The 22,131-nt window shown below is 41.8% G+C and overlaps 1 protein-coding gene across 4 annotated transcripts in view; it reads right to left on the minus strand.

The window, feature by feature from the left end:
- The window catches only part of MYBPC1 (myosin binding protein C1), a 120,306-nt gene that overhangs the window by 45,457 nt on the left and 52,718 nt on the right, over window positions 1–22,131 (minus strand). For all 4 annotated transcript variants that reach the window (XM_034778925.1, XM_034778910.1, XM_034778902.1 and 1 more), the window contains 6 exons: window positions 21,816–21,933; window positions 19,520–19,571; window positions 16,735–16,791; window positions 5,689–5,852; window positions 1,939–2,071; window positions 347–471 (listed from right to left, as the gene is read on the minus strand). In XM_034778925.1, the coding sequence (XP_034634816.1) occupies window positions 347–471; window positions 1,939–2,071; window positions 5,689–5,852; window positions 16,735–16,791; window positions 19,520–19,571; window positions 21,816–21,933 (649 nt within the window). The remainder of the gene's footprint in view (window positions 1–346; window positions 472–1,938; window positions 2,072–5,688; window positions 5,853–16,734; window positions 16,792–19,519; window positions 19,572–21,815; window positions 21,934–22,131) is intronic.

The following is a 22,131-nucleotide window of genomic DNA, read 5'->3' on the forward strand; positions in this document are numbered from 1 at the left end:
TATGCTCTCTGTATGTGTGTATATATATCTCCTCAATATATGTTCCATTCTATATGCATCCGAAGAAGTGGGCTGTAGTCCACGAAAGCTTATGCTCTAATAAATTTGTTAGTCTCTAAGGTGCCACAAGTACTCCTGTTCTTCTTTTTAAGAATCAGTAGGTTTGTCAAAGAGATAGAGAGAGATCTTAGGAGACGGGGAGGGTAGGACGTACAGACACACACTGGGCCAGAGTCTCACCTGATGTAAGTCATCATTGTTCCAATAAATTGAGCCAGGCCGATTTACAACAGTTAAAGATCTGGCCTGCTGTTTTAAAACTAAAAAGCAAGATGATGTACACTACCTCTTACAAACAGTTCTGTGGAGCATTTCTCATCACCAGCCGTCACATGATAGCGGGCGTCATCTGCCATTGTGCAGTTATTGATGAACAAAATTCGCTGGTTACCTTTGTGCTCAAAAATGTACCTGTTTGAATTTGCACAGAGCAACCCAGAGTTAGCAAAACATGATCTCTTTTGTTCTCCTTTTAACTAAAATGTTCAAGGGATTATTGTAGGGGGAAATCCTGTTCTGTGCGTGGCTTTGGAGTGGATGGCCTGAAAAGTCTTCTCCAGCCTTAACAAGGATGGAGATGTAGTAGTAAATAACCAGTAAAAAGAAAAGCTATAGGCTTGTTTGGCACCTAACTCCTTTGGGCTCCTTTGAAAATCCCAGCCACAATTATTTGGAAAAATAATTGTAAACTGGCTCTTGAAAATAGCAGAACAAAGTGGGTATCTGAAGTCCTAGACCAGTAATGGTGAAAATAATCAGTAACAGGAGCCTAGGCTTCATTCTGACACTCAATATATTTTTGAGGTACAATAATAACTGAGGTGAAGAAGTTACCATTATCGGTAGGCCAGATGGCTCAGGGGAGTTGTAATAGGATATGGACCATTTCACCTTTATGTCACTGGTTCAGATTTGCTTCAGATCAGTAATAACCAAAGCTCATTAGCATTTGACAGAGGGTCTGCAGCCTGTGTGAAATGAGTTGGTGATTTCAGATCAGCATCTACAGGATGGGTGTCCACAAATCAGCCTATAGCGGAACCCTGAATTGGTCAAGGCAGATTAAGGGATTAAAGATAAGATAGCTAGACTTTCTGCATGATGGCAGTCATTTAATACTGGGCCAAATCCTGCACTGGCTAATAGTGAGAAGGGGGGCAGGAAAGCTGCTTACTGAGTCCTCTGTACAGGGGCTTTGCTGGTTAGGATGTTCTTGGCAGGCTAGTGCAAGCAGCGTACTGGGATTTTGAGTTGAGTACATTTTGCTGTTCCTGGGAGCAGGTTCACTGTGACCTTATCCATTGATAGATAATGCATGATGCTGACCTTAGCATAAGCGATAATTTATTCAGGGAGCATTGGACATACCTGCTTCCTCCCCTTTCTTCCCAACCACCGCTCCCCTAATTTATAGACTCGCCTCCCCCTTCCTGGGGACATGACACATGGTCTGGTATATAAAGCCAGCCATCTCTCCTCCAAGTCATGCTGCAGAACTGCTATGGAGTAATTCTGACCATGCCATTTCCCAATCCCTTACAGATTAGAGGGCAGAATATAGTTCAGTTTGTTTTCTTGTGGGAATATATTTTCTTTCCTCTCCATTCCTGGGGATGCAGAGAATAATCTATATTAACACTGAAGCATATTGTGGATTGTTCTTTGAACTATAGTTCACTGGCACCTTTACAGTGTCTATATAACCTATATGTAGTTTGATTATGATAAACAGTCTGCAAAAGAAGTTGGTGTGAGCTTGGTTACTGAGAGGGGTAAATCTACACAAAACAAAACCAGCGTCAAGGGAAGATGCAATGGTGTTAGTTCAGCGAGAAAGTGTGTGGAATTTATGATATGTGTTTAGTAAAAATCACTTACTTTGTACTTGGTCGTATTTCTTGGCCATTTTTATACCACTTGAGCTCCACCGTTGGATCTGCCAATTCCACCACAAACCTTACTTTACCTCCTTTATCCACCTGATATGCAGGATCCAGAATTTTGGAAAAAGCTGTTGCAGGGTGTATGAAAAGAAGAGGAGAAACAAATGAAAATTTGCATGTTATAAGGACATTGCATAATGCAAAACCCAACTGGGACTGATACAGTACATAATATGGAACCCATTTATAATGAATTTAACTACGATGGAACTCTCTGTTGTTGTTATTATTGCTACTTAGGCCAACCTTGAAGTCCTTAGGCAAAATTCCCACTGAATTTCCTGTTGTCAGAGTGAGCACTTTGTGGTTTGCCTAAGAGTGAATGAAAGTCCCAGATTGTTTCAATGGATTGGAATATGCAAACTGCAGTTCCCTTTATAGTGGAACTATGCAAAGCATTATAAAAATACCTGAAACCAGGCAAAAATAGTCCATTTTCAAATTTCATTACAAGCTCAAAACTAATGAGATTTGTCAAAAGATTTACTCAGGTTTGCAAATCTGCTTAAGCAAAACCTGGTCTGAGCTATAATTTTGGGCCAATTTGTGACTTTGTATAAAAATCATATAAAAGTATAGTTTCATCTCATTTAAACATAAGGCTAGGTAAAGCCTAGAGGTTTCAAGAGAGTTTCACTTTCAGTTTTTATTTACATTCAGGCACAGAAGTGAGACTCAGGGGAACACGTACCCAATGGATTGAAAGTGAAGAAAATGTTCTCACAGATAAATAGTTCATGGCTAATTACAGTGTAATCAGTCTTGGTGTGACAGTAATTGCAACCTAATGCAGTATCTTTGGGGGAACAGATTGTATTAAGTTTATGTATCACTGTGGGCCAGCGATTATATGTATGATTGTGTTTCTACTCCATGAGGGAGGGTTACCACAGCTCCTTCAGGAACTAGAACTGTGTGTGTGTGTATGAGGGAGAGGGTGAGTAAGATAAATCACTCATGTTGTAAACACCTCCAGAAAGGTATCTTCCCTGGGGGAGTTTACATATACCAGTTCAAACTGAGTTTCCAGAGACTATGAAAACAAAGAAAACAAACATTTTGGCTTCAAAAGGCTCTGTTTAAGCTGACTCAGAACCTTCTTTCTAAGGGGGCGGTGGCGGGGGGGCCTTGTCCCTTACAAAAGGATTGAAGAGACTTTGGCTTACTAGGGCCTCATAAGACTGACGGGTGACCTCTGGTAAGCTTTTATCTTATGCATTGTTTTTTATGTTTTCTCTGTAATGCTTTTACCTTAAGAATAAACGTGCTTGCTTAGCAAGAGCCGTGTGGTAACCTGTAATTGTTGTCAATACATTGTTCATAGCCCTCGGAGAGAAAAAACAATGCACTGGCACTGGCTGTTAGGCAAACTGCCTTGCTGGGAATATCACAGAGTAAGGCAGGAAGTTGTGTAGCCTTAAAAACCCCTGTCAGAAGGGAGTGGCACCAGGGTTCCTGCCCAGAGACAGGTGGCGACTGAACACCTGAAACTTGACTGGGATCTACTGGAATGCGCCATGGAGGTGGGGATACAGGTGCAGCTACCCTGAAACTGACACTCAGTTTATAGTGCAATTGGGCGGGGGGGGGGGTGGAGATGGAAGAAAAGTCTCTACAGATCTGCCAAAGCTACAGATTTTTCCCAAGGTCTATAGGTTTTCAGACTCTCCTACAGGTCTGCAAGGAAAATCTCAGCTGCAGGAAAAACCTCATTGGTTAGGCAGCCCCTCCCCAGGGAATGGGAGAATAGAAAAGGCAGCTAATCAGAACTGCTGCAGGTGCTGAGGGACATCCTGGTCTTTCGCCCCTTGGAGCAGTTAGTGCTCCTTTCCCATCCTTCCTGCTAGAAGATTCAAATGTCCTTGTGTGTAGCAACGGGCTGGGGTGCAGCTGTTCCTGCCAACTCTGCAGTTCCTGCTTTGATTCCCAGCAATGCTTCTGCGCCAAGCCTGGGCGGGGACATGAAGATTCTCCCCACATGGCTCCACCTGCCTCTCCCTCTTTAGAGAGTTCCACCGAACAGAGGAACTGCCAGAGTGGCATAGACCAAAGGCCCATTTAGTCCAATACTTTTTCAACACTGGCCAGTGCCAGATGCTTCAGCAGATGCGGAACAGTACCCATAAAAGTCAATTGTGCAATAACATGGCTATAGTGATGGAGATGGGTAACTTCTCCCTGACCTCAGGAATTTGGTGGCTGACGTCTATCCAGAAGCACACATTTGATGTTTTATGTAAATTTTTGTTCTAGTTTAGAGCAAGTTTTGTTATTCTTGTTATTCAGATATTTGCTTAATCCCTTTTTGAACCACACTAAGTTAATCACGTCAATAATATCTTTTGGCAGTAAATTCTACAAATTAATTAAATGCTGTGTTTAAAAAAATACCAAAAGTATTTATTTTTATTAATTTTAAATGTGTTGCTCTTCATTTACATGGACTGTCCCCTTGTTTATGTTTTATTAGAAGGTAAATAGGAGTGAGAGAATAACCTTTTCTATATCAGTTTGTATGTTAGAAGAGTTCCACCATATTATAGTACGAAGGGACAGTTTAAATCCAATTGCTTTTAAGAGCCAAGAAAAAAAATGGATCTCTGATTGTGTAAATGACAGTAGATGATTTTAAATTTCCAAGCAAGACTGAAGCAGCAGACCCATTTATTTTACTTCTGGTAGTACTTGACATAGTTAAATAAATGTACATTATTTCTGGATTTATTGGCCCAGAATATCTGGTGTGGCCAAACTGCTCAAGGCAGAACCAGAGAGATTGAGCAAAGGTGGCCCTTATACCATCTTTATATTCCCCCAATACTGGCACTGGCCAAGGGTTACTCCAGTCTCTGGCATAAGTTAGAGCACTTTAAAGACTGCTCTAACTTACACCCATCTGCCAGTGGTCCCAATGGATTGATCTAATAGATCGGGATCACTGGGATACAAGAAGGCCTTGGCCATGCTCTCTTGTCTCTGGGAATACTTCCTGACCTGTGTTCTGGGAGGGAGATATCTTCTACACAAGGGGAATCCTCTGGGGAACCACTGGAGCAACACAAGTATCTGGAATGAACCTGAGAAGTGCCCCGGTATACAAGCAAAGGCCAGAACATTACCTTGGACAGAATGCATGTGCATGTACATATGTTGCACTATTTGCATTACTAAGCATCTTGGGTGGGGAAGGACAGTCCTGAATCAGCCTCCCCTGCACCCAAAGAAATGTTTGCGCACTAGCCAGGATCTCAGTGGAGCTGAGCGAAGTTTCAAAATTAAGTAAAAAAATAAACGGCGAAGAGCAAGTAAGATGTTTAGTATTCCTCAACTTTAATCATCTAAAGTGTTACTCCTAACACAGGGTCTAAATTCTGCAGTCCTTAACCAAGCAAAACCCCCTAGCAAGTCAATGGTAGTTGTGCTCAATTAAGAACCACAATTTGGCATAGAGGACATTAGTGATAAATACCGACTGGTATGTGGTTTTTATGTTAAGCACTGTGAGCCAAAACCTGCCCCTGGTTTACTCCCTGTACAACCTCTTCAACTTGAGTGGGGTTTCACTGTGTGTAAATCAGGTTAGAGCTTGTCCCTGTATATTTCACAGACTTTGCCTCACCCTCTCTCTCAAGAAGATGGTTCATGTTTGACCAACAGATGTAAGAAACCTTTTCCTTGGTCATACCTGCACTCTTCTTCTCTTCTCTGCGCATGCGTTTCAGACGTTTTAACATGCCTCTCAGATCAGTGATACCGTACTGAAATGCAATCTTCTCATATTCATTGGGATTAGCATTCTTCAGGAGCTCCCACACATCTATATCGGGCTCTTCCTCTTGTTTAATCTCCCTAACAGTAGCAAAAAAAATATTTTTTTTAATGTAGAATAGTTAATGAGACTTCATTGCATTAGAAAAGAAAGGGACAAGTGGGTATTAAATCTGGTGAGCTTAGAAATGTTTTGGTTAAGGTTTGAAGATTTAAATCAAAATTTTGATTCACTTAAGGATGGGCTTGAGCTACTGAGGTTAGTTCTGGATTCAAAGTTTCTCACAGTACATGAGGTAACTGAATCAAGGGGTTCTGGTTTTGTCTCTTATAGACGGATGGCTAACTATGAAATTCAGATCCTGATTCAAACTTCTCCAAAAAGTGCAGGAGAAGTTTGGATCCAAGGTTCTTTAAGTATCATCAATCTGTGGGAATTTTTACATTTGCTCACAAGGAAAAAAATATTTGAAAATACAGTAGTATAATAAGGCCTGATTCTGATCTCACACAAACCAGTTTCTCATACTGCTGTAACTTCATTGTCTTCAGTGAAGTCACTTGTGATTTACACCAACATAACTGAGATCACAGTCTAGCGTATACATTCTATACTTATAAAAGAGGCCTTTATTCTTTGAATGTAGACCCCAATTCTGCAATTGTTTCTGGCAGCGGGACACACACAGAACCTCACTGAAGTCCACAGGAGTCTGTGCAGGCATAAGGGTACACCCGTTGTCAGGAATTAGTGTTTGCAGCTGAGCCTGGGACAGGCTAGCTCCACCTCCCTAGTGAGCAACAGAGGACTTGTAGCTGAATCACACTTGGCTGGCAAGAAAATCACCTGATTGGCCAGACTGCCCAACTGGCTGAAGGAACCAATAGTGTGCTCTTAAACATAGGAGCAGCATTAGGCCAATGGCTGCTCAATGCATTCACCCACAGCTGCATTAGTTCCTGCTCCTGGCTTGGCCCCAGCCCTGCTCCTGCCTTGCCTCAATTCAGGTAACCCAGCTCTGGCCCTCAGCTCCAATTCCTGACTTCTGACTCTAGGTTCCTACTCCTGACTACCGACTCCTGCTCCTTCACTAGGCTGGACTCCTGCTCTAATCGCTAGATATGACCACCCACGTTCTGGTCTCTGACAGTTTGTGCAGCCCCAAACCAAAATTGGGGTAGCTTCCTCTTCCAGGATGGATCCCACAACAACTAACATCCCTTTGTTGGAGTTAGTTGATGCCTTGCAGAATTTACAAACGCAGATTAGCACTCTGCAGGAGCAGAACATTGCCTTTACATACACAAGCCTTGTATCAGGACCGTAAAGAATCGAAAACTCATTTACCAGGCAAGCTTGATGGACACCATGGAAAGTTTCATGACTTCCTGAACCACTGTTGGCTCCTATTTCTATTATGCCTGCAAACTTACCCCATGGACTGGTCCAGAATGGGGCTCATCATCAGTTTGCTGACCAGGCACGGGCAGGTCTGGGACTCTCTGCTATGGGAAAAATACAGCCCTTTCTTGGGCCAATTCAAGAATTCTGTCCAAGTCATGGAAATAATTTTTGATGACCCATATCGAACATTTACAGCACAAGCTGTGGCATCCTGAGACCAGGATGCCAACCAGTCAGCAACTACACCACAGAGTTTCAGCGCCTGGTGACGGACACCAAGTGGTACAAAGCTGCACAGTGCTAACATTGGCTCCATCTGAACAACAAGATCAAAGGCAAGCTTGTGTGGGCGGAAGCTCTGACCAACCTGGATGCCCTTTTTGCATTAAGATAGACAACTGCCTATGGGAATGCTAACAGGAAAAGAAGTGGCTCCCTGGCATTGGTCAGAAAACCTTCCACACCAATCCCACAGCCTGAGCCCATCCAACTGGACACAGCCTGACACCATCTCTCCGATGCAGAGAAAGATCAACATGGGGCATCAGAGCTATGTCTCTACTGCAGAGGACCAAGACACTTTGCCTTGAGTTGTATGGCAAAGGGATGATTGAGAAAATGCCAGGTTCCAGCACCAGTAGAGGGATCTGGGTGAGGCTAGCACTTCCCCTTTGCTCCCATTCATGGCTCCTACAGTGGTCCTCAGGCACCATGATGGCATCTAATCAATGCTCAACACACCTTCAGCTCCTGCTCTGTCTATGATACCCCTGATAACAGAGCTCAGCCTGGAACCACTGGTCCCTCCAGGAATTGTATGGACCTAGAATTTTCCCTAAAACACAAGATTATGACACTGCATAAGACCATCACTGCATGGAGACCATCAACAGTTCTGTCCTATCTTTAGGCCCAATCACACAAGAGATCGCCCTTGGAGGTCATCACCCATTAGGGTCATCATAAGTCCTTCCAGTTTGGTTTTGTCCATTTCCCACACTTTCCAATCATTCTTGGCATCACCTGGCTTGTGACACATGATCCCCACATCCTCTGGGGATCAAGCATGGTGCATTTTAATTCCCGGTACTGCCAGCAGTCCTGCTTTCCTGAGCCCAGTTGTAGGTTAGAGTTTCTCCTTCTGAGTGAGTCCAGCCGCACCTCAAGGACTTCAGAATAGGGGGACCCAGCTTGAAGTTGTCCCTGCTGGTCCCAACAGCAAAAAGGCTGATGTTCTGTCTTCTCATTGGTGCTATGATTGTCCTATAAACCTTCAGCCCAGAGCCAAGGCTCCCTTTGGGTGTATCTACTCTCTTGCTGAACCAGAACTACAGGCACTCAGAGTCTATCTCTGAGGGAACCTGGAAAAGGGAATCATCTGTCCTTCTATGTCCCATCTTTTTTTGTGGCCAAGAAAGATGTCTGTCTGAGGTACTCTGTGGACAACTGGGTGTTGAATAAAATAACCACCCAGAATCAGTACTCTCTGTTGCTTATCAACAAATTCTTTGAGCAGCTTTGCTCTGCCAGGGTCTTTACCAAACTAGACCTCCATGGAACCTAAAACCTGGTTTTGGTTTTGGAAGGGGATCAGTGGAATGCTGCCTTTCACACCCAGTATGGACACTGGAATATCTGGTGATGCCCTTCATACTGTGCAATGCCCCAGTGACCTTCCAACATGTTATAAATGATATTTATATAGAGGTGCTGTATCAGTTTCTTGTTATATAACTCAATGATAGGCTTCATCTTTTCTGAAGACCAGACACTTCATGATCAACATGTATGCCACGTCGTGGAGAGGCTTCATCTGAATCATCTCTATGCAGAATTAGAAAAGTGTGAATTTGATCAGAATATGATTGAGTTCCTAGGTAATATTATTTCCCATAGGGAACTAACTATGAATGCCTGCAAGGTAGCCACCATCTCTAACTGGACAGTCCAAGGGACACGTTGGGGAGTGCAGCAGTTTTGAGGCTTCGTCAACTTTTACCAGAAGTACATTTGAAACTTTTCTGATAGCTCCGCTGACGGCACTCTTCCGGAAAGGAGCTCAATTCCTCTGGTCCCCAAAGACTTAACTCATCTTTGACCACTTGAAGAGGGCTTTTACATCGGCACCCATCCTGGTCCACTCCAACTCCACTTGGTCACTTATAGTAGAAACCAGCGCATCCAACGTTGCCATTGGAGACAAACTATCCGAGCAAAGGGGCACCCATAATCAACTTCATCCTCATGCTTTCTACTCCTGTAAACTAACCCCAGCTGAAATGAATCACAATATCTGGGATAAGGAACTACTACTAATCAAGACAGCCTTCAAGGAATGGCACCATCTCCTGGAAGGAGCTGAGTTTCTGGTGTAGGTTCTTACAGATCACAAGAACTCGGAATTCCTCTGCCATGGCCAGGTGCCTTAACCAACACTAGATTTGCTGGTTCCTATTCTTTTCCAGGTTCAACTTCATGGTGATCTACTGCCCAAGGGTAAGAAATGGGAAGGCGTATGCCCTATCCTGCGAAGATGAATACCTCAAAACGGACTCAGAACCCCCTTCCATGGTCCTTAAATCATCTAATTTTATTAGTGGTATGGTGAACAGTAGCCTGATGTCCTCCATCCAATCTCTCTTGTCTTGTGACCCGTTTGCCACCCACCTCTGTCAGATCTTAAATACAACTGTTTCCCCACCAACTCAGAATTTCAACTGAGGGACGGGACAGTCTATTACAAGGAACAGGTCTATGTTCCAGAAGGACATTTCATTCCTTCCTAGCTTGACTCTTCTTGGAAAATGTTTTCTGATTTCATGGTTTGCCTTCTGGTGTCGTGTAACTCCAAGCTCCACAATTGATTTCCTGGTTTTCTTCAAGCTCCTTGGTGTGGAGTCCCTTATATCACCCTCACCCCAATGGGCAGACGGAACACGTTAACCAGAGCTTGGAAAAATGATTCGACTGCTTCTTAAATTACCAACACTACGATTCGATTCCCTTGTTACCACACACAGAGTTAGTTTATAACAGTTCCACTCATGCTTCCACTCAGCAAAGCCTGTTTTATGCTAGTTACAGATTCCATCCTCACTTCCATGCCCACAGTCTCCCTGGTATCCACAGCAGTGGAGCTGGTCACCCATCTGCATCAGATACAACAAGAACTCCAAGAGCACCTAAGCACCATGAAGGAAGCCTATAAATGCCACGCCAACGAGGGCCATCCAGACATTCCCAACCTTGCAATAGGAGACAAGATCTGGGTGTCCATCCCAGAACCTTAAATCCATCCGCCCCTCAGCTAAACTGCATCACTGGTACATAGGGCCCTTCATGATCATAGAACAGAACAATTTGGTCTCTTTCAAGCTACAGTTTACCAAGTCATTGAAGATTAATCCATGTTCCATACCTCCCTTCTCAAGCCATGCACAGAGAACTTGTTTCCAGCCCGTCCAATCCCCAGCCCACACCCATATCCATCAAGGGGGGAGATGAGTATGTAGTTCAAAAAATCCCTGACTCCAGGTGAGTCTGAGGGAAAGTCTAATACTTGGTTATTGGGAAGGTTATGGTCTGGAAGACCCATCCTGGGAACCAGAGGAGAATATCCACAGAGCAGATTTACTGTGAACTTTTCACTGGTCCCAGGCGAGCTGTCAGGAATTAGGTTCGCAGCTGAGCCTGGGACCAGCAAGCTACACTTCCCTAGTGAGCAGCAGAAGATTCCTAGCTGAATCACAGTTGGCTTGCAGCAGAATCACCTGATTGGCCAGACCACCTGATTAGCTGGAGGAACCAACAGGTATGCTCTTAAGCACAGCAGCAGCATTAGTCCAACGGCTGCTCAAAGCATTTGCCCCACAGCTGCATTAGCTCCTGTACCTGCTCCGGCCTTGGGCCCAGCCTTGCTTCTGCATTGCCTCACTCCAGGTCACCTGGCTCTGACTCGACTCTGATTCCTGACTTTGGCTCTGACCCTTGGCTCGGCCATGTGGCCTCTGACTCTGATTCTGATCCTTGGCTCTGGTAATCTGGTCTCTGACTCCGGCTCTGATCCTGGGCTCCTATTCCTGGCTACTGACTCGTGTTCTAATCACTAGGCTGACTCCTGCTCCAGCCAACATGACTACCCATGTCCCCATCTCTGACATCTGTACTCTCAAACTGCAAGACTGGGGTTAAATTTGGTACAAGGTCGGTATTATGGGTCCACCGATACCTGTACTCATGACACAAATATGTTGACCTCTGTACTTACTGTGGTCTTTAGTAATGGGAAGCATTTTTTAGATCTCTAGAGTTAGTTCTGTTTGTTCACGCTTATCAGATTTCATATTAAACAAGCTACAGTATCATATTTATTGTAGTTAGCTTCAAAGTCTATATTTGAGCTAACAGAGTCAGCTGATAAAAAACTAGTTAACTATTTTGAAACTGGCAAGCATTAAATGCAGGGATAATGGGGCAGTCTGGATAAGATCATAATTTTGATGAGATCCACTGGTTATCTCAGAAAAAGCTACTAGTATAATTTAGGGGCATTGGGGAGAGAGGGCAAAGGGCTTGACCCTTCTTTTCCAGAAGCATATCCTGGCTGAGACCAGGGTTGCCCTGATTAAATCTGACAGGTTCTGGGGGAATCAGCACTTTTGGCAACAGAGCAAGAACACAAATGTATGGAAAAATAAAAAACTTCAGCCTTTATTGCCTTATGGTATAGAGAAATAATGGGATCTCTGAGAAGTCTGACAGGGTTGGGCCAGTGATTATGGAACAGTACTATACCATTATATAATTCATAAAGTTTACAAGCTTTTATAGTAGTTCAGTGGTATTTTTAAGAAATAACTAAAGATGATTGAAAATGTTTATGGTGTGTAGTATTACTCGTAAGATAATATAAAGACTGGCATTGCATGATATTTTATGTCTTTAATTTTTGTTTTATGCTTATGATTTATGGAGACTGACTACTTACTGAAAACAGTCGTGTTTCAATGAGATTCCTCCTGCATGAGATCAGGTCAAAACCAGCTTGCAAACATATGTAAAAGCTGATACGCGCTAAGGGGTAGAATTCTCATCTCATTGCGCTGGCCATTAGCTGTGCAACTCCTATCAATGCTAATGAGAGTTACACACACACATCCACATGAACCGAGATGATAATGTGCCCCGTTAAAATCAGGCAGTGGTTGAGAATGAGGATCAGCATGTCCAGATTTTCAAGTAATTAAACAATTATTCCAGACTCTCTATTCACCTTGCATAACTAAGAACAAATTTTGACACTTTGAACAACCACACTTTGTTCTGAAACTATAATATTTGTACCTGTGGATAGTGGGCAAACATTTATTACTTTCCAGACAGATCCCTTGTAAATTATCTAGACCACAATCTCATCCAATTTCCGCCCCTCCCCCCGAGATATGTGCATTTTGTTAAAAAAATTATTTAAAAAAAAAGTATAAATGTTTGAGTCTCTTTGAGATCTAGTGCCTTTTGGAATTTCATGGCATTATTGACCCATTGCTGTGATAAGACATACCACCTCACACAGTATGACATTAAGATGGCTTATTGGTTTGACTTCCTGTGAGAGCATCATAAAATAATAATAAAAAAAGAAGCATTCAGACTCTACACATTTAGACTTTTGTTAAAATATATATTTCAGGTACTTATATATTGAATTTCAGCAGCTGAAATGTGGAGGCAAAATACTGGTCTTATCAATATACAATTATTCTATTTAAAAACAGATTGGTTTGGTTTCCCCATTAACCACACAAGAGTTATACTGTGTTTCTATGAATATATATTTTTATCAAATAAAACAATGAATTATTTATGTTAGTGAAGTTAGTCACAATTTCACATTACCACAAAAACAATGAAACCTCCCCACATGTAATCCATATATTAGTACGAAAAAAAACCCCAAGACAATCAATCAGAACTATCATGTTACTGTTGTTTCAATGGGATAGTTAAATGAACACACATCAAATTTCAGAGGGGTAGCCGTGTTAGTCTGGATCTGTAAAAAGCGACAAAGAGTCCTCTGGCACCTTATAAACTAACAAAAGTATTGGAGCATAAGCTCATGTGTCTGACGAAGTGGGTATTCACCCACGAAAGCTTATGCTCCAATACTTCTGTTAGTCTATAAGGTGCCACAGGACTCTTTGTTGCTTTTTACACATCAAATTGAAGTTCCTAGTTAGGAATGAAGAGAGGATAAAAAATGGAGACCTGGTGGATATGAATCAATTCAAACAATTCTTTCACATCCTGCTTCTACTATATACTGAAAGTTGGTCCCATAGAAGCTCTGCCACTGGTTAAGTTAGAAACTGCTCTTGGTTCTATCAGGTATTTTTATTTTTCTTGTAGGACAAAGTTTAGCTATTTAGATATCTAAGTTATTTATATGGCCCCTGTTATCATACTATCTAAGACCTTCACAATCTTTAATGTATTTAATGGCACATGTTTCTTTCTCAGTCAGAGGTGAGTGCTAGCAGAGATTGAGGGAAAATTCTCCCTTCAATTATGCATGCGTAGTAAATTATGCATCCCGCAGTGTAGGAAAGATAGGAAGTATGGAAAGAGACCACCCTGGCTTAACCAGGAGATCTTCAATTATCTAAAAATCAAAAAAGAGTCCTACAAAAAGTGGAAACTAGGTCAAATTACAAAGGATGAATATAAACAAATAACACAAGCATGCAGGGACAAAATTAGAAAGGCCAAGGCACAAAACGAGATCAAACTAGCTAGAGACATAAAGGGTAACAAGAAAACATTCTACAACTACATTAGATGCAAGAAGACGACCAAAGACAGGGTAGGCCCATTGCTCAATGACGGGGGGAAATAATAACAGAAAATGTGGAAATGGCAGAGATGCTTAATGACTTCTTTGTTTCCGTTTTCACCAAGAAGGTTAGTAGTGATTGGACATCTAACATAGTGAATGCCATTGAAAATGAGGTAGGATCAAAGGCTAAAATAGGAAAAGAACAAGTTAAAAATTACTTAGACAAATTAGATGTCTTTAAGTCACCAGGGCCTGATGAAATGCATCCTAGAATACTCAAGGAGCTGACTAAGAAGTGCCAATCTATAAAAAGGAAAATAAGGACAACCCAGGGAATTACTGACCAGTCAGCTTAACTTCTGTACCCATAAAAATAATGGCACAAATAATTAAGCAATCAATCTGCAAATATCTAGAAGATAATAAGGTGATACATAAAAGTCAGCATGGATCTGTCAAGAACAAATTGTGTCAAACCAACCTGATAGCTTTCTTTGACAGGGTAACAAGCCTTGTGGATAGGGGGGAAGTGGTAGACATGGCATATCTTGTCTTTAGTAAAGCTTTTGATACTGTCTCGCATGACCTTCTCATAAACAAACTAGGGAAATGCAACCTAGATGGAGCTACTATAAAGTGAGTGCATAACTGGTTGGAAAACTGTTCCCAGAGAGTAGCTATCAGTGGTTCACAGTTATGCTGGAAGGGCATAATGAGTGGGGTCCCACAGGGATCAGTTCTGGGTCCGGTTCTGTTCAATATCTTCATCAATGATTTATATAATGGCATAGAGAGTACACTTATAAAGTTTGCAGACGATACCAAGCTGGGCTGGGGGGGGGTGAAAGTGCTTTGGAGGATAGGATTAAAATTCAAAATCATCTGGACAAACTGGAGAAATGGTCTGAGGTAAATAGGATGAAATTCAATAAGGACAAATGCAAAGTACTCCACTTAGGAAGGAACAATCAATTGCATACGTACAAAATGGGAAATTACTGCCTAGGAAGGAGTACCGTGGAAAGGGATCTGGGGTCATAGTGGATGACAAGCTAAATATGAGTCAACAATGTAACTGTTGCAAAAAAAGCAAACATCATTCTGGGATGTATTAGCAGGAGTGTTGTAAGCAAGATATGAGAAGTAATTCCTCTACTTTGTGCTGATTAGGCCTCAGCTGGAGGTGTCCAGGTCTGGGCACCATATTTCAGAAAAGATGTGGACAAATTGGAGAAAGTCCACAGAAGAGCAGCAAAAGATGATTAAAGAGATAGAAAACTTGACCTAAGAGGGAAGATTGAAAAAAATTGGCTTGTTTAGTCTGGAGAAGAGAAGACTGAGAGAGGACATAACAGTTTTCAAGTACATAAAAGCTTGTTACAAGGAGGAGGGAGGCAAATTGTTCTTTGTAACCTCTGAGGATAGGACAAGAAGCAATGGGCTTAAATTGCAGCAAGGGAGGTTTAGGTTGGACGTTAGGAAAAACTTCGTAACTGTCAGAGTGGTTAAGTACTGGAATAAATTGCCTAGAGAGGTTGTGGAATCTCCATCATTGGGGATTTTTAAGAGCAAGTTAGACAAACACCTGTCAAGGATGGTCCAGATAATACTTAGTCTTGTCATGAGTGCTGGGGACTGGACTAGATGACCTCTTGAGGTCCCTTCCAGTCCTATGATTCTATGCTCACCTCTCATTGATATCAATGGAAGTTGCACTATACTATATCCAAGGGCAAAACTGGGTCCAAGGTCTAGAAACCTGGAGAGATGTGACTGTCCTAATAGCAACCACACTTTAAATGGGGTCTTGAGGAGCAGATGCCTAATATTTTTAGCTGCCATCATATGAAGGAAAATCAACTTAACATTGAACACTTGTTGTTCATATACCTAAAGGTTTGGTGTGCATGTACAAAAATTTGATGTTAGGTCCTCTTTGATTATTAGAACTGCAAAGTCATGCTGCATATCATCTGAAAGCTAATTTTTCCTCATTTTTGTAAGAAGCTATCAAGTTTTACTTAGGACCTCACTATCTCAATAATATATCTACCTGTTCCTTGAACAACCTGTTTGTTGCTGTTTGGTCAGATGATGAAAGAGCACATAATTCTCAATAAATAATAAGTTTACTGCATTCTCTAGCTTGGGCATGGAGAAGGGAAGAGCAGAAGAGTCAGCGATCATCTAAAAAAATATCCTTCTTCCCTGATTTGCACATCTTGAACCAGAAAACCCCTTGAAAATAATATAAATGCCTACATTTTGAAAGCATTGTATGTAATTTCCAGTCAGGATATTTGCTAAAGTTAATTTAAAGTGTGCCCAAAAGAGCCAGCTTACCCCCTATAGTTTCTTACTTTCACACCAGACTCAATTTTCCAACCTGCTCATCTCTGCAAAGGAAAAAAAAAACTCATGCAAACACAAAATAAATAGCATGTAGACTAAATACTATTGATTTGTTCCATTAAGATAGTGCATCACAACCTAAAATGTTTGATACACTCAAATCTGAGGTTTCTTTCCTACCTACTATGTTTACATGATATGATTAGTTGAATTTTTGCATTCCATACTCAAATAATTAAAAGTTAGGAATATCAGAAGAAAGTAAGATCATAAAATTCTTGAGAAATGATTAATGCTAAACCTGACCCTTTCTGCGTATGAACCTAATGATTTCCAATCCACACCTGCTCACTTCATCACTTGGTTCTCACCTACGTTTCAGGAGACCACTAAAGTCAAGTTCTCCTGCATCCTCTTGTCCTTCACCGCTGTCGTTAATAAAAAAAAGATCAAATCTTTGTTTAATACAGAGAGACTTGGACAACACACATTGCAAACACTCTAGATGTTCTGTATATGCAATACTGTCTAGGCACACAAATAATGGTATAAAATCAACACAAACTTGTATTCGTTTCCACGCAAGTTATGGTTCCATAACAAGCAATTGTGAAAAATAAACACAAAGGTTTGTATTGCTTGCTGTTATACTTTTAAGGCAAATTTTTGTAGATTGCATACATTAATTTGCTAAGATTTGTGTTATATTTTAGAACACAAATTCACTTCAGCCAATCAACACAAAGGGCTTTGTTTTTGGGTTTGAGTAATATGTATGTGTAAAAAACAAAGGGCTTGTGCTGATCTCTGTTATAAATATGAAACAAAGATTTGCATTGTTGAGAGTGCTGCATTTAACAATGCATAGCTGTGTCAAATACCATTACACTTGAAGCATTACACTTAAGTTTAACCTCTGTGTGTCAGCGAAGGGAGAAGTCAGACAGAAAAAAAGAAAAACTATACTTTGTACTCTTTTAAAATGGGATTGTAGCCTTTTTAAAGACGCAGTCCCTTCTAGAAGGTCTTCTTAAGCAAGAACATTTTATTACAATATACAGTACAGAGAAGAAAATGCTCTATTGTTGGGGTGATGACAGTAAACATTAGGGGTGAAATCCTGGCACTACTGAAGTCAATGTCAGTTAACTCAATGGCACTTGGATTTCACCTTAGAGTTTGCATACAGTATTCCTTTATAGTTTTCAGAAGTAATTTTTTCTGTTGGCATTGTGGTTGCTGCTGAGTTATAGTACAGTGTGCAAAAATGCGCCCCTAGGAAAGAATTCACCTTGAAATTAATATCCTTCTGAGCATGAATTTATCTCAATAACTCATCATTCAATAAAAGAAGTTACTACTTAATCACAATTATAAAGGATGTTTGCTTATTTCTTTAAGTTAATGAGTGATACTGGTTTTCTGTCCACAAACTATGTTCCCAATATTTACGTTTCTGTTCTGGTAAGAAAAATGTGTGCAAATTTAGAAAGTGTAAAGAATAAATTATACCAGTGGTTTTAATGGCTATTTTATCTCAAATAACCTGCGAGAAGATTTAGGATATAATGCTGTATACTAAGACCTCTGGAATGCATATATTTTAATTTTATTATAAAGATGAATTTGACATGCATTTTTCTTTTTATCATAAAATAATCCTGTTGCATTGAAGTCAACTGGAATTTTGCCATTGATTTCAATGAGTGCAGGACTGGGCCCACAGTAACTTTCACATCATAGATGATTACTATCAGGGAGCATGTAGTAGGATATTTTAATGAATCACAAAATAAAATTTTAAAAATTCTTGTAAAGAAATAGATAATATTTAATGGCATCTTACAAATAAGATGGAAAATGTATTGGGAAACACACATTAAAAGAGTTTAAAACACAAGTTCTGTCTTATGAAGTAATGATCTTAAGTGTTAATAACTATTTTAAAATGTTTGGATGTTTTTTGTCTCTGATGTTATCTATCCGCCCCCTGCGAAAACACACAACCTTCTTTTGCAATGTGCTGGCTAAATCCCACTTGTGTAATTATTTTTTGCCTATCTAAAGTTCCAGTCTATTTTTAAATGAATGAGAGAAACAAGGTGGGTGAAGTAATACACATTTTTCATTTTCTGCCCTGAACTACTGTGTAGTGTTAGTATATGATGTTTATAGGCTACTATCTTCTATCCCAGAAGACACTGCTTGCAAAAAGACAGCGTCTTTGGAATCTTCACACACTAGTTGCTACATAATTGGTGTGGTTATTTAACTCTGGAGTAGAGCTAGGTGAAATTTTTCAGATGAATAGTTTATTCACCTAAAAATACTGTTCTGGTCAATCTGAAACAATTTGCGAATAGTTTCAGCCAGAAAAAAAATGTGGCTAGATTCACAAAATGGCTGAAGGTAGAGAAGTGATGGTGGTATTCTTACCTGGGATGTGGGAAACCCAAGTTCAAAACCCCGCTCTACATCTGACAGAGGAGGAAACTGAATCCATGTCTCCCACCTCCCAAGTGAGTACCTGTAAATCACTGGGCTAATTAGTAAAAGGGGCACCTCCTTCATCTGGTTATTATGTGAATGTAGCTCTTTTGAAATACCCAGAAACAAAACATTTCAGGTTAAATGGCATATTTTGTTTGACCCAAAATGGACTTCTTTAATTCACCTATATTTGGGGGAATGTTTTGATTTAGTTTGACCTGGACCAAAAATTTTTTCTTTTTTTTTTTATCTGCCAGTGAACCAAAATCAGTTATTTCCCCAGCTCTACTCTGGAGTTACTTAAAGAAAATGATATATAAGCTTTTATCTCTTAAAAATGGAATTTCATAAATGCAATCCTATAACTTTATTTAGCCTTTGCTGTGCTTACTGTATGATTATCTAACTCCATCAACACTTCCCCTTATAGCAATTACACTCGAATCTCATTTTAAAGTCCATTATACTGTGTATGCAGTTTCTGATATAAGGCTACTTCATCCCACCCACTTTCAATTATCTTACATTCCACTTTTTTCATCCTTATTTATAACACCACCTTTTTATAACACTTGATATACTTGGCTAGGAGAGATGGTATGAGGTGATTGTATGCTATATGTGTCCATTATTGAGTAACTTCACAGGATCACCACTTGAAGTTACCTTCTTTTGAAAGCAGATCGGATGTCAATAGATGGAGCAGCCTGAGAAGATTCTATGAAAGAAAAAAAGTTAAAGAAATATTTTTACCTTGGTGCTTTTTCATTGCTAAGTGACCACCATGTATATGCCCTTCTGGCATCAAGATCTGCCAAGTGCAAGTCTCATCAGTGCAGAGGTAATCTTTTTTAGTACATTTCTCTAAACTACATTATACATTTCTGCATACAAGATCAAATTGTGTGATTTTTCTCTCACATTCCCTCCTGACCGCACACACCCTATGTCTCTCTCACTTTTTTTCTCTCACTGACATGTTCCAGTTTTCAAAGTAAATTCACTCCTGCCCAACATCTTACAGGAAAAAAGAAGTCCTGCATAATCATATGGGGGGCCCAAATCATCATCAGTTGTTTTTTGCCACCCAGAATAGACTTTGTCTTTCTCCCGCTGGGTGGTGAGCAAGAAAGATACAAGAGCTTGGTCTGACTGAGAGTGGGAGATTCTGCGGGAAATTCATCCCTGTGTCAAGGGCCAGCACAAGATCTCTGCACCACATAAATCCTATTTGGAGAGTTTATTTGTGATATAACTGATGGATAGATCCAGGGCCGGCTCTGGCTTTTTTGCCGCCCTAGGCCAAAAAGCCACCCGTCCCTCCCACCCCCCACTAGTGTGGCAGGGGAGGGCGCCGAGCAATCCCCCACCGGCCGGAGCGCCGGGAGGAGGGCGGAGAGCCCGGCTGGGGTTCTCCGCTCTCCCCGGCGGCCAGAGCGCCGGGGGGAAGGCGGAGAGCCCCCGGTGGCCAGAGCGCTGGGTGGATGGCGGAGAGCCCAGCCTGGGCTCTCCACTCTCCCCGGCGGCCAGAGCGCTGGGAGGAGGGCGGAGAGCCCCCGGCGGCCAGAGCGCCAGGAGGAGGACGGAGAGCCCGGCCGAGGCTCTTCGCTCTCCCCGGCGGCCAGAGCGCTGGGGGGAGGGCGGCGAGCCCGGCCGGGGCTCTCCGCTTTCCCCGGCAGCCAGAGTGCCGGGAGCAGGGCGGAGAGCCTGCCGCGGCTCTCCGCTCTCCCCGGCGGCCAGAGTGCCGAGGGGAGGGCGGAGAGCCCCCGGCGGCAGGAGCACCGCGGGGAGAGCAGCGAGCCCAGTCATGGCTCTGCTCTCGGGCCGGAGCGCCCGCCGCGCCGCCCCCCTCCAGGCGCCGCCCCAAGCACATGCTTGGTGGGCTGGTGCCTGGAGCCGGCCCTGGATAGATCTTTGTGCTGGGCCTTGGCACAAGGATGAATTTCCCCCTGCATGAATTAGACATATAAATCAGAGCTAAACAGATGAAACAACTCTGTCCTATAGAAAGTTTATAGATGCAGAGTTCTTCACCTAGCAGCCTAATGAATACACGCAGATTCCTAGCCCTGTCTCCATCAATTAGCAATCAGCTGTTGGGCATTCCCTTAACTGCAGCCTTCTTCCCTGGCTGATGACCAAGCTGATGACCTTGGTAATTTGGTAGGCTTGTTTTGCTAGGATGAACAAATACTCGACTAGGCTGCTTGGAGTGTTGCTGCCCTCTGGGTATTTGGGAAGTTTGCCTGGATCTGTCTAGCAGCTGAAATTACAGGACCAGGTGAACATTTGCAGGTTTTAAGATTTGAACAGTAGCCTTCATGGGGCAGACAAGATTGTTCGCTCTTGTTTGCTCATTGCTTCCTATCTCTCTTTGGCTCTGCAAATATGCATCTGCTAAAATTTGTTCATGTGAGAAGTCCCATGAGTAAAGTTAAGCATGTGTGTAAATGTTTGCAGGAAGAGGGTCTTTATCATGCATAAGTCGACAAATAATTTGGCCCTGAATCTCCACTGCATTGTGCAGTCATTTATACCTGGACAAAGTAGATGTAAAATGCTACCACTGACTACATTTTACGCTCTCTCTGCACAGGTGGGGATTCCGAACCATTCCGGATCAGAATCTCTCTTGGATATAACTGCATACATAATCTCTCTCATGTGGTATCTCTTGACAGATTTATGACTGGCATTCTTTTTGTTCAGCAGAGGCCTGATATACAATCAATAGAAGTCTTTCTATTGACCTCCGTAGGCTCTGGCTCAAACCCATGCTTGCCAGCCACCCCCCTCTACCATATATTTCATTCCAAAAATAAATCACAGTTGCTCAGGAGGCATTGTGTTCAAAAAGTTAACATTAAAACTTCCTTCACTGTGGCCTTGAGAATACAGTTATATCATATTTGTTGTTAAAAAGAGAAAAAAAATCTATAAATGGACAAAAGGGGAATCTTACCGTGGACTTCAAGATCGAAAGAGCAGCTATCGAACTTATCCTTATATGTTACTTCGCACCGGTAGTTCCCGCCATAGTTTTCCTTAGCTTTAATGATTTGCATCTCAAATGTATAAACCTGAAATTCAAATGCGAAGTATAATCATTTTAGTTTAGGATACATTTGTAGAAAGAGGAAGTTAAAAGCTATAGCCAAGATGGAGAGTTTACTCTCTCCGCCTGTGTCAGGAGTGATGCAGAACTGTGCTGCCCAGGAGGAACTCTGGAAAGGAACAGTGACTCAGAGACCCCCTTTCAAAGTTATTACTCAGAGGAG

This window comes from Trachemys scripta, chromosome 1 (assembly GCF_013100865.1).
Source record: "Trachemys scripta elegans isolate TJP31775 chromosome 1, CAS_Tse_1.0, whole genome shotgun sequence".
NCBI classification, from domain to species: domain Eukaryota; kingdom Metazoa; phylum Chordata; order Testudines; family Emydidae; genus Trachemys; species Trachemys scripta.